Source organism: Peromyscus leucopus, chromosome 15, assembly GCF_004664715.2.
Source record: "Peromyscus leucopus breed LL Stock chromosome 15, UCI_PerLeu_2.1, whole genome shotgun sequence".
Classification (NCBI taxonomy): Eukaryota; Metazoa; Chordata; class Mammalia; order Rodentia; family Cricetidae; genus Peromyscus; species Peromyscus leucopus.
In genome coordinates this window covers 18,143,978-18,156,302 of record NC_051076.1, presented here as the reverse complement: position 1 = coordinate 18,156,302, position 12,325 = coordinate 18,143,978, and the positions used below count along the sequence as shown (strand labels likewise).

General features: G+C 50.5%; 1 protein-coding gene across 1 annotated transcript in view; it reads left to right on the top strand.

Moving 5' to 3' along the window:
* Positions 1–12,325, top strand: part of Tmem63a (transmembrane protein 63A) — a 36,482-nt gene that overhangs the window by 19,127 nt on the left and 5,030 nt on the right. The window contains 9 exon segments of the mRNA XM_028865436.2: positions 698–778; positions 1,003–1,126; positions 1,213–1,346; positions 2,896–3,033; positions 5,375–5,528; positions 8,426–8,532; positions 8,646–8,732; positions 9,213–9,275; positions 11,792–11,954. Coding sequence (XP_028721269.1) covers positions 698–778; positions 1,003–1,126; positions 1,213–1,346; positions 2,896–3,033; positions 5,375–5,528; positions 8,426–8,532; positions 8,646–8,732; positions 9,213–9,275; positions 11,792–11,954 — 1,051 coding nt within the window.

The following is a 12,325-nucleotide window of genomic DNA, read 5'->3' as shown; positions in this document are numbered from 1 at the left end:
AAGTGAGTATAAATTTGTCAGTTTAAGGCAATTACTTTCATATTATTGAAAAAAATGCCTCTGGGGCTAGGGATGGAAAAAGTGATACAGTGTATGTTTAGCATTCACGTGGCCATGGATTCATTCCCTGTCAACACACACTCTCACACCACACACACACACACACACACATAGACACACACAGATACACACACAGACATACACATAGATACACACATACACACACACAGACACACACATAGACACAGACCCACACACACACAGACACACAGAGACAGACAGACACAGATGCACAGACACACAGGCAGACACAGACAGACAGACAAGACACACACACAGGCACACATAGACACACAAATACACACACAGACACACACACAACACACACACAGACACACATACAGACAACAGACACAGACAACACACACACTCACACAGAGACACACACAGACACACATAGATACACACACATAGACACAGACACACAGACAGACAACACACATACACACACACACACCCCTCTTTGTATTAAACTTAAGGGGTTCCCTCTGGAAAATTAGGGACAATAGGCAGACAGCAGCAGTGTGACTCCAGTGTGTGTGTGTGTGGGTGGTGCGGGTAGGGGCGGCCATTTCTACGGGGATGATCTATTTCAATGGCCTTCTCTGCCCCCGCCCGCCTTGCTGGCCTGCTGCAGGGATGCGTATCCCACGTGTGAGGTGGTGGATGTCCAGCTGTGCTACAGCGTGGCTAAGCTGATGTACCTGTGCAGAGAGAGGTAAGGGAGGTGGGTGCCTGAGTCCAGCCGCAGCTTTCCCGCCTCTTGCCCTGAGATGCCCACCTGTGTCCTTACTGGGACCCTTCGGCTGGCAAGGGGGAGGGTTGGCCTGCCCCTTTCTGGATCTCAAAGCTAAACTCCTAACCCTGCTGGTGACTAATTGTTGGCTGTGGCGTGGCGCCAGGACGGTGAATCTGAGTTTGTGCCTCCCTCCTACCTTACAGGAAGAAGGCGGAGAAGAGCCTTGCCTATTACACAAGCCTGCAGGCCAAGACCGGCCGACCGACCCTCATCAACCCCAAGACTTGTGGCCAGTTCTGCTGCTGCGAAGTGCAGGGCTGTGAGCGGGTGAGACATTGCCACCTACCTGCCTGGAGCAGGGGACAGGCATGGGGACCCAGGTCACATCACCCAGGGACTGTGTCTTCTGGCAGGAAGACGCTATCTCTTACTACACCCGAATGAATGACAGACTGCTGGAGAGGATTACAGCCGAGGAGTGCCGGGTCCAGGACCAGCCCCTAGGAATGGCCTTTGTCACCTTCCGTGAGAAGTCCATGGCTACTTTGTGAGTATGCTCACGCGTGTCTCTTGTGTAGAGGCACGCTGCTGCCCTCCTCTCTCAGGGGAATTCCCGTCTCTGTTTGAGTGACAGCTGGTAGGGCTGGGTCCTTGCTGACCCCTGCCAGGCTGATGTGACCAGCCCCACTGTTGAGTGTCATCGTCGTGTGTCCGTGTGTCCGTCCGTCCCCCCCCCCCCCCCCCCCCCCCCCCCCCCCCCCCCCGCTGCTCCAGCCCAGCAGTCCACCCCGATGTTTGTGTGCAGCACTCTGCCAGGTGGATTGGAACTCGGGACCCAGGGCCCTGCTCTGTCTGTCGACAAATGGACAGCTGGGGGGACGCCGTGGAGCACTCTGGGCGTCCATAGCTACAGGATCCTGGAGCTGCGAGCTTCTGAAGTTCTCTCGGGCCCGGGACCTTCCTGTCATCTCACCTTAGAGCACAGAGTGTGTGCAGGGTGCAGAAAGGACGCCAGGCCTGCAGTGTTTCACGTGCCTCAGGCGTGGTGGCTCTGGGGATGGTCTCTGGGGTGTCACCAAGGGCTCTGGCCTCAGACCGTGGGAAGAGGAGAGGTACTCGGAGGTAGCCAAAGCAGAGAGAAGCCTGAGATGGTGAGGGTGGGCCACAAGCCCTAGGAGGGAACTTCCAGAATGGGCCGTGTGTAATGTGACCTGATGCCATTCCTGGCCTGGCACAGAGTCAGCTTTATGCTCCAGGGTCACAAGGGGGCCTAGAGCGTGGCCCCTGGGAAGCGTGCTCTGGTAAGGCCGCACAAACAACACAGAAGCAGACCAGACATCTGGGGATGCTAAAACCTACTGTGCTGGGCCTTGCAGGGCCATGATGAGGATGAATCAAAACCTTCTGCAGCGTGGCAGGCATGGCATTTCTTTTTGACTGTTTGAGACAGGGTCTTAAACCGTTCAGATTGGCTTGGAACTCATTACCTGGCCTAAGCTGGCCTTGTCTACTGTCTTAGTTAGGGTTTCTATTTCTGTGAAGAGACACCATGACCATAGCAACTCTTATAAAGGAAAACCTATAATTAGGGCTGGCTTACAGTTTCAGAGGTTCAGTCCACTGTCATCATGGCGGCACACGGTGGCGTGCAGGCAGACATGGTGCTGGAGAAGGAGCTGAGAGTTTTACATCTGTGATTCACAGGCAGCAGGAAGTGACAGTGAACCACACTAGGCCTGGCTTCAGCTTCTGAGACCTCAAAGCTAACCCCCTAGTGATGCACTTCTTCAACAAAGCCACACCCACTTCAAGAAGGCCACACCTCCTAATAGTGCCACTCCCTATGGACCTCTGGGGGCCATTTTTATTCAGACCACCACATTTACTCATGGTCCTCCTGCCTCAGCCCCTCCAGTGCTGGGGCCACAGGTGTGCTGCTGGGACCACAGGTGTGCAGCCCAGCATGCTTGGGTCTTTCCTGGCACTATTGGGGCAGGCATCCTGTGCTCGAACCCTCATTCTGCCTGCAGTTGTTGTCGTGGAGTACGTGACACACGGGTGAACCGCACAGTAATAGCCTCTGCATCTCTTGACAGCATCCTGAAAGACTTTAATGCCTGCAAGTGCCAGGGCCTTAGGTGTAAAGGTGAGCCCCAGCCATCCTCCTATAGCAAAGAGCTCTGTGTCTCCAAGTGGATTGTCACCTTTGCCTCGTACCCTGAGGACGTCTGCTGGTGAGTTCCCAGACTGGGAAGGGTGGGAGAGAGAGACCTGGCTTCCTGCAGGGGTTACGGGGTGGAGAGATGGGGGGTTGAGGGTGCAGGTGGGGGCTCCCTGCTTACCTGGAGCATAGATGTGGCCTGGCTTTTTTTTTTCCCTCCTTAAACAAATATTATATATTGCCATGTGGTGGTGGTAGTGGTGGTGGTGGCACACATCTTTAATCCTAGCACCTAGCACTCAGGAGGCAGAGGCAGGCGGATCTCTGTGCGTTCAAGGCCAGACTGTTTTACAGAGTGCGTTCCAGGGCAGCCAGGACTGTTACATAGAGAAACCCTATATAGAAAAACCAATAAATAAATAAATCAATAATTATTTTATTATTTTTTGGTTGTTTTGAGATGGGGCTCTGGCTGTCCTGGAACTTACTGTGTATACCAGACTGGCCTTGAACTCAGAGAGACCCTCTTGCCTCTGATATTAAAGGTATGCACCAGTATACCCAGCTCTTTAACAAATATTTAAACACCTACTGTATGTGTAAGCGAATTAACGAGATTCTGTTAAAAGGGTATCAAGGATTTATTAAGATATAAAATGGAGAGAAAATGTACTCATGGATACGGAACAAAGTAAACGGCCACCATGGTCCTCCATTCTGCGTGTGTGTGTGTGTGTGTGTGTGTGTGTGTGTGTGTGTGTGTATGGAACCAGCAGTCTGATCTCTGACCACCACAAGAGAGAGTGTGTGCACACGCTCTTTCTGCATTCTTCTCAGTTTTATTTTATTTTATTTATTTATTTTTTTGTTTGTTTTTTTCAAGACAGGGTTTCTCTGTATAACTTTGGAGCCCGTCCTGGATCTCGCTTTGCAGACCAGGCTGGACTCGAACTCACAAAGATTTTCCTGGCTCTGCCTCCTGAGTGCTGGGATTAAAGCGTGTGCCACCACTGCAGTCACATACCCAGAGAAAACCACGCCTCTATCAAGCCAGATACCCCAAGGTCATTGGCAGAGCAAATTCCCACAACACTATATGCTAGATACCATTCTATTTTCATTGGTTTTATTATTTTAGTTTTTATGTACAGGGGTATTTTGCCTGCATGTATGTCTGTGTACCACATCGTGCCCAGAAAGACCAGGAGAGGGTGTCATAGTCTCTGGAACTAGAGTTAGATGGTTGTAAGCCTCCATGTTGGTGCTGGGAATTGAACCTGGATCCCCTGGAGCAGACTGCACACTTAACCATTGAGCCGTCTTCCAGTTCCCATGGCCTCACATTTAATGGCCAGCTACCCAGGTCACGTGGAGTCGAGGCTCTGGGCCTGGGGCTGTGATGCATTTGATAAGGTTGGGCAGAGCAGTCTGTGCTTTCTCCCCCATCAGTCTATAGCATTCAAAGCTGTCCAGAAGAAGTATCATGTAAGCTATGTGCTTCATTACAAACTGTCTGGTAGCCATGTTAGAAAAAGAAATAATTGAAATTAATTTTACTGTAAGCCTCTTACAGTATACTCCAAATGTTAACATTTTAGCACACAATATAAATCAAGACTTTTGTCTCTCCCATTCACACTCAATTTGGGGAATCTGTTGAATATTTTATGTTTCTAGCACCTGCCAACTGAGACCACTCACACCCCAAGTGCTCAGTGGCCAGGTGGGGGTGTGCCCTGCCACTTTAGACAGCACAGCCCTGGGTAGAACGTCGGCCATACTACCGAGCCGAGCCATATCCGTGGACCTCGGGTGACACTTAGGACCCACACTGAGGCTGGAGGCACCCTACCTAACATGCTGCCCGCTAGGCAGGGCTTTCTCGGTTGCTTGGGTGGAGTCAATCTTGGATGCACATACCCTTCGCTTTTGAGCTCAGCCTCTGACAAGATCTTTCCTCTGGGTCATAGAGCATCCCAGAATTGAGGCTGTTTTTGTGGGGTGAGGAGTCAGGTCCAGCTGTGCCTATGCCTCCTGCCTGCCTCCTTGCCCCTCAGCCCGTGCCCTCCCCGGAGAGAATGCACTGTTAGTTACACAGGGGCGCGGCACTCTGAGAAGCGTCAGGCTGGAGTTCTGCCTGGACAGTGTTTGGAGTCTGTGACGTCACTGGTCGTTCCCATCACTACTGACAGCCGGTTCCCTCCGAGCTCCAGGACCTGAAACTCGGCCTCCTTGTGGCTGAAGGCCAGAGCAGAGAACTTGCTTTGCTCTTGAGGTCCAGAGGAGCCTCAGCCAGAGTCCTAGTCTGGCCTCCCTAAAGTTGCCCTGCCGTGCCTCAGTCCTGAGCACCGCTGGCCTTGTGGATGGCCTGTGCCTGGGAGGTTAAGCCTCTCGACTGGTGTTGCCCTCTGCAGGAAGAACCTCTCCATCCAGGGTGTCCGCTGGTGGCTGCAGTGGCTGGGCGTCAACTTCACTCTGTTTGTGGTGCTGTTTTTCCTGACCACGCCCTCCATCATCCTGTCTACCATGGACAAGTTCAACGTCACCAAACCCATCCATGCGCTGAATGTGAGTGGTCAGTCTGCAGGAAGAAGGTGGTGGGGAGCAGTGAGACCTGGACATGGAGCTTGAAGGTTTGAAAGAGGGGGGCATGTGACTCAGCTCCTGTGTGTGTGTGTGTGTGTGTGTGTGTGTGTGTGTGTGTGTGTGTGTGTGTGCCAGAGAAGGATGTTGGTTATCCTGCTTTATTACTTTGAGACAATCGCTCATTGATCCTGGCACAAGTCTTGGCAGCTAGAAGGCCCAGCGATCTTCCTGGCTCCACCACTTACAGTGCCGTGGGCAGAGGTATGTGCCAGCCTGGCTTTTCGCACGGACTGCTGGGGATTTGAACTCAGATCCTCAGCCTTGCACAGCAAATAGTCTTACCCAATGGAGCCTTCCTAGCCCGTCTTTGCCCTTTTAAGCTTTAAGCAGGCATGGTGATGTTTATTATAGAGCCTTTATAGTAATGCAATTACAGTCACTTAATGGAATCAGTCTAATGCTCAGCAGGGAAGACCTTCTGAGTTGAATGAAGTCTATTTAGTCTGAAGGAAATGGGAAACATTTATGAAAAACTGCATAGTTATTTTGGTAAGCTTATAACAAAAGCAGAATATACAGCTTGGCATGATGGCTCATGCCTTTAATCCTAGCACTTGGGAGGGAGAGGCAGGAAGATTAATATAAGTTCAAGGCCAGACTGGTCTACTGAGTGAGACCCTGTTTCAAAAACAGGCCCAGAGACATGTCTCATGGCTGAGAGCACTTGCTGCCTTTCTAGAGGACACGGGTTCTGTTCCCAGTACCACACCAGGCAGCTCACAACTGCCTGTCTCTCGGCCCTCCACATTGGCCTGAATGTGTTGTGCATAAATTCACACAGGCAAACATACATATAAAAATAAACAAGTCTTAAAAAAAAGAACCCAACCAACCAATCAAACAAAACCCCCCAACACGCAATGTAGAATGCTTCTAAGCAATGTCTCCAGTGATGCTTATATATGAGGATGGAGAAGGGGCACAAGGCGTAGGGCACATGAAAGAAGTCTCTTTGGTTGGGGTGGGATTGTGAATGGCTTTATTTTACGATTTAGTCCTGATTATCTTGCTTTAAAGCATTGCATTTGCTGTAGGTAATGAATGGTTTTCAAAACACCTCAGATGATCAGGCATGGTAGATACCCAAGAGACTAAGATAGGTTGTATGCCTGATGTGGGAGTGCACACCTGTAACTCCAGAGCTTGGGAGAGGCCTTGGCACCCTGGTCCTGGCTTTTCCGTCACTGGCTGGTGAATCCTGAGTCTGAGTTTTTCATCCAGTAGCTGGAATCGGTCACCTGTCATGTTACACCTATGATAGAAGGAGCGCTGATATGACTGACTCCAAAGGTATTAAAAAACACCTCAGTATACATGCATGGTTTCCTTTAGACTGACAGCAGGTAAAATTCATTCTCTTGCCGATCTTTTGATGCAGGGCCAAGACCTGTTTTCTGAGAAATTTCTGCTGGTTAGAGTTCCCCTTTGTCTGTCTTCTAGAAACTACATTCTTATTTAATCAGTTCTGATCCTAGTTTGGATTTCTCTAAGTAAGAATTTGAACTGTGGGTGTAGCTCAGCGGCATAACAAGAAAGCAGGCACAGAGCCCCTCATCCTTCCCCAAGTACCCCAAATAATGAATACATGAAGTAAAGCAACCCTTTAAACACATGTGCATGCCTGGTGCTTGAGGAAGCCAGAAAAGGGTGTTGGATCCCACTAGAACTGAAGTTATAGTTGGTTGTGAGCCACCATCTGGGTCCCGGGGAATTGAACCCATGTCCTCCGGAAGAGTAGCCAGTGTTCTTAACCACTGAGCCATCTCTCCAGCCCCCAATTTACTCTTATGTAATTCAACAACGTATTTTCAGAAACTGACCTTAATAAGTCCTTTCAACATGTTCAGCTTAAGCTTTTGAATTTTTACGTATTTATTCTGAGGTCCTGGGAACTCACACAGACTAGGCAAACACTGGATACCGAGCCACACCTCTAGATATCCCAGCTTAGTTTTCAAAGGGAATTTCCTCCTGTTTTTATGTTCCTGTAATCAGTGAAAATACATTCTCTAATGACAATAGCTAGTCCAACCAGTATAAACAGGATTAGGACTGTAGATGTAACCAATCGTCTTTTTAAAATAAGAAACACAGAGCCAATGTAAAAGAGAAAGCCGAGAGGTCAGAGCTCAGAGATAAAATCTTACCTCCTGCAGTGCTCCTAACTTCCCCACGAGAGAGCTACTTCCTGTTTTTCTGTGTTTAAATAGTCTTTCTGTTCTGCCTTCTCATTGGTTCTAAACCCAACCACATGACTACCTCATCACTGCCTGTAAGTACCGCCCTCCAGGTCTTAAAGGCATATGTCTCCAATACTGGCTGTATCCCTGAACACACAGAAATCTACCTAGCTCTTCTAACCACCACGCTCTTGCTATGGCTCTAATAGCTCTGACCCCAGGGCAACTTTATTTATTAACATAAAATTAAAATCACATTTCAGTACAAATAAAATATCACCATATAGGACCAGATACCATGAGGCTGTGGCAAGCTGCAGCTGGACAGTGGGGGCTGACGGGCAGACAGGCCGGTTGGAGAGGAGCCCTGGCCTCCAAGCCTCAGCTGTCAGCTCTCTGCTGGGGATGGAGAAGCTGGTCTCACCTGCCCATCATTGCAGTGGTCCCGCCTTTCTGTAAAGGTCTGGGTAATCATGCAGTACAGTTACTGTCTATTTGCCAGTGTTTGAGAACTGCCCACCCGTTACCCAACACAGTTTGGGTGTTGGAGGAAGGATGGCTAGGAGCACTTTGAGCTACCAGGTCCCCAGGGACCCCCAGTCCTCTCTTGACCCGACGTGGTGGCCCTTGTCTTTTCAGAACCCTGTCATCAGCCAGTTTTTCCCCACGCTCCTGCTGTGGTCCTTCTCGGCGCTGCTCCCTTCCATTGTCTACTACTCCACACTGCTGGAGTCTCACTGGACGAGGTGAGCAGAGCCCGAGCCTGTTCTGGGGTGGATGCCTCCTACCACACCCTGGGCAGCAGGCCCATCACTGGATCTTTCTCGACAACGTATAAACGTGTCTCTGTCCCCTGCAGGTCGGGGGAAAACCGGATCATGGTGTCAAAGGTCTATATATTCTTGATCTTCATGGTGCTGATCCTGCCCTCCCTCGGCCTGACTAGGTACACCCGCCCCCTGGGCAGCCCCTGTCAGAAGCAGGACCCAGTTCTATTCTGGAACTATGGTAGTCCTGAAAAACAAAGAGCTTGTGAGCAAAACTTACATAGGAGTTCCCTTGTAGGGAGGGTCTATTCCTAGCTGTGTTCTTCTTGTGGAAGGAAGTGCCTGTTAAAACATGTGTGGTGAGTCACATGTAAGGGCACCGCAGGAAACCAATGTCTTAAGATTGGGGCTGCTTTGAGAGGGAAAGAAAATGAAAGTGTGTTGTAACTACATGAATCATGACGAAGAAAACCGGAGGGCAGAGCTCTCTCGACTGGTGTGAGCAAGACCCTGGGTTTCCTCTCCAGTGTTGGAACAAACACTCTCACACACACACACACACACACACACACACACACACACACACACACACAAACACAAACACCCCTCCCCCCCAATCCAAATGAGTAAGAAACTCATGGAATTCATCTGCTTTTCAGCCTGGATTTCTTCTTCCGGTGGCTCTTTGACAAAACTTCCTCAGAGGGCTCCATCAGGTTGGAGTAAGTATCGGCTCAGCCGCCATCCAGAGTGCAGCTCTGAAGAGCTCTGTGGGGGAGAGCGCTGCAGTGTGGTGTTAGGCTCCCGGACAGGCATCCTCCCCTGGAAATAACAGGCCTCGCAATCACACCGGCCCCCCTGCATTCCTGGAACGTGCTGTGGGAACCGACCTACTTTGTGTATGCGTGCAGAAATGTGGTTGTCATCTAGGCCAAGGCTCAATTAGTGGCAGCCACTTCCCTTGTTTGAGACTTACTTACAGACCACAGAGCCGCTGGGAGAAGGGGCGGCTGGGTTTTAGTGATGCCCCAGTCACGGAAGGATACTAATTAAACGTAGAGACTGTGTAGCCTGTGGATTGTTTTGTCAGGAGAATGGAGTTCAGTTTGGGGCTGGTATGTGTCCTCGTTACTACTGTAAGCCTATGGTCCACTCCCCTGATTTTGACAGCTGTTATTTAAAAATGGCTCTATGCTAAATGTTTATGAGTCCTTTTCTTATTCAACCCTCACAAGAAGCTATGAGCGGGTGCTGAAGAGACAGTTTCGTGTGTAAAGTGCTTGTAGTCCAGGTACTAGGACACAGACAGGAGGATTCCAGGAGCTTATTGGCCATCTCCAGCCAGTGGGTGGGCTCTAGTTTCAGTGAGAGAGAGAGAGAGACAGGGTCTAAAAAAATAAGGTGGAGAGCCATAGAGGAAGATATCTCGTGTACACACATACATTCCCCTACCACCTCCACACCCACAGAGAGGGGGGGGGGCGGGGAGGGAAAGGGAGGTGAGAGGGTGGAGGGAAAGGGAATTGAGAGGGATATGGATAGGGAGAGGGAGAAAGCTGTGAAGTAGATGTTATTCCTGTCTCCATTTTACAGACAATGGGGTTCAGAGTTACTGAGTAAATCACACAAGGTTGTCTGGCTAGTTATTCAGCCTATTTCACCATACTTGGGGGCTTTCAATAGCCCCAAAGGCTCTAGATTGATTGGGAATGGTTGTGGGGAGGCTGACCTGAAAGGATGGGGCAGTTGTTCTTGCTGAGTTGGCTCGTGACTCAGGAGCAGAGTGCTCCAGATAGACAAATACCTACCCAACTAGCTCTTGCCTTGACGGCCAGTGGCTTCTGACTACCAAACCCAGCGGCCTGCTCTCTTCCTATTCTCTGTGACCTATGAGTCATACCTGACATATTGGCGGAGGCTCTTCCCGGAGCCAGTGTTCTTGAGTGACTCTGAACTCTGCCCCTGGCTCCCTGTCCACAGCATCTCCTTTGCAACCTCTGTGGGACTTCCTGCCAAGCTAGGCATTGGCTGCCTGCGGGCTCTGTCCTAGCCCTCCTCATCCGGACTCAGGCTTAGTTGCTATTTGACTGCTGAATTAAAATCTGTGCACAAAGGGCCTAAAGGTATGCCTCACTGGGCTTCAGCCAGCACCAAGAAGTTAAAGAAAAAATTAGATTCCACGGTATCCACACTGTTGTGTCAGAGTCTTCTGTCTCCTTCCTCAGCCTCAGAGGGAGCCCCCGCTGGGCACTGGGGACTTTGCCTGCCCTAACCTACATCTGTTGTGCCCCCAGTTTTCCTCCTAACTCTCAAGTTGGTCCAGAAAAAGCCTCGGAGCTCCTCATGCCTTTCTCCTTCCTCCAACTCTGTATCCAGTCTGTCAGCAGATCCCCCGGCTCCGTCTCCAAGAAAGATGTAGCATCAGACCCTGCCTCCTGATGGCCACCAGCACCTCCTCCAGGGCACCCCACAGCTGTGATAGTGTCCCCCAAACTGTAGGATCCTTTCAGCCTGACGGTCTGCCTCCCCCTCCCCCGGCCTTTTTTCCAGGCCCACCTCCCCTCATACTGTTCTGGTGATGCCAAGTTCACAACTCTTCATCAATGGCATTATCCGGGGTCGCTTGGTGTCCAGGTGACCTGCTTCCTCACTGGCCTTTTTGATCAGCCCTCTAAGCTCATTCCCACCCAGCCAGACAGCCCCTCACTGCCTGTCATATAGTGTATGGCTGTGTTTGTTTGGGTTCCCAGAGAGTGTGCAAATGCAAAGGCAGCAGAGTCTGGGTCTTGGTTTGCTTTTTGTTTCATTTTTTGTTGTTGTTGTTGAGTGAGATGAGACAGGTTTTCTCTGTAGCCTTGGCTGTCCTGGTACCTGGAACTTGCTCCATAAACCAGGCTGACCTTGAACTCACAGAGATCTGCCTGCCTCTGTCTCCCAAGTGCTGGGATTTTTGTTTGTTTGTTTTATTTTATTTTAAATTTTGAGGAAAGGTCTTGCTGTGTAGCTAGAAGGGTCTGGAATCATGATCCTCCTGCCTCTGCTGTCTCAGTGATGGGATTACAAGCATCATGGCTTGATTTTATTCTTAGCTTTCAGCATAGTAACTGCCACACAGATTGTCTCCACAAGTGTGTGCTGAATGAGGGAAGCAGGGAAAGCCCTCCCAGAGGTTCCCCCTTTCCTTCCAGCTGGAAGGAAGCGCTGGGTTCCCAGCTCACAGGCCTGTATCACTTTCTAGGTGCGTCTTCCTGCCAGACCAAGGTGCCTTCTTTGTGAACTACGTCATCGCCTCAGCCTTCATCGGCAGTGGCATGGAGCTGCTGCGGCTGCCCGGCCTCATCCTCTATACCTTCCGCATGATCATGGCCAAGACGGCCGCTGACCGCAGGAATGTTAAGCAGGTACCGCCTCGGACCCTCCTCAGTGCTCCCCGCCTGCGAGCCTCTCAGCTCTCTGGAATAAGTGCTGGACCTAGTGACAAGAGCTGTTCAAGTCCAGGCCCAGGGTCGCCCGTGCCTAGAACCTCTTTGGATCATGGCAAGTTTCTCTAGCTTCCATGCTGAATCATGGGCTGAAAGAAAGAGCTTGGGATTTTTTTTTTTTTTTTTTTTGGTCCTACCCATCTGGCCACACACTATATTACTTTCCTCATCCCCCTTACAAAGTGCCTGACCGAGCAACTTCAGGAAGGAAGGATTTATTTTGGCCTCCAATTTGAGGGTACCTCGGTCCATGGTGGGAGGAAGGAGTGGTGTGAGAGTGTTTGTACCTG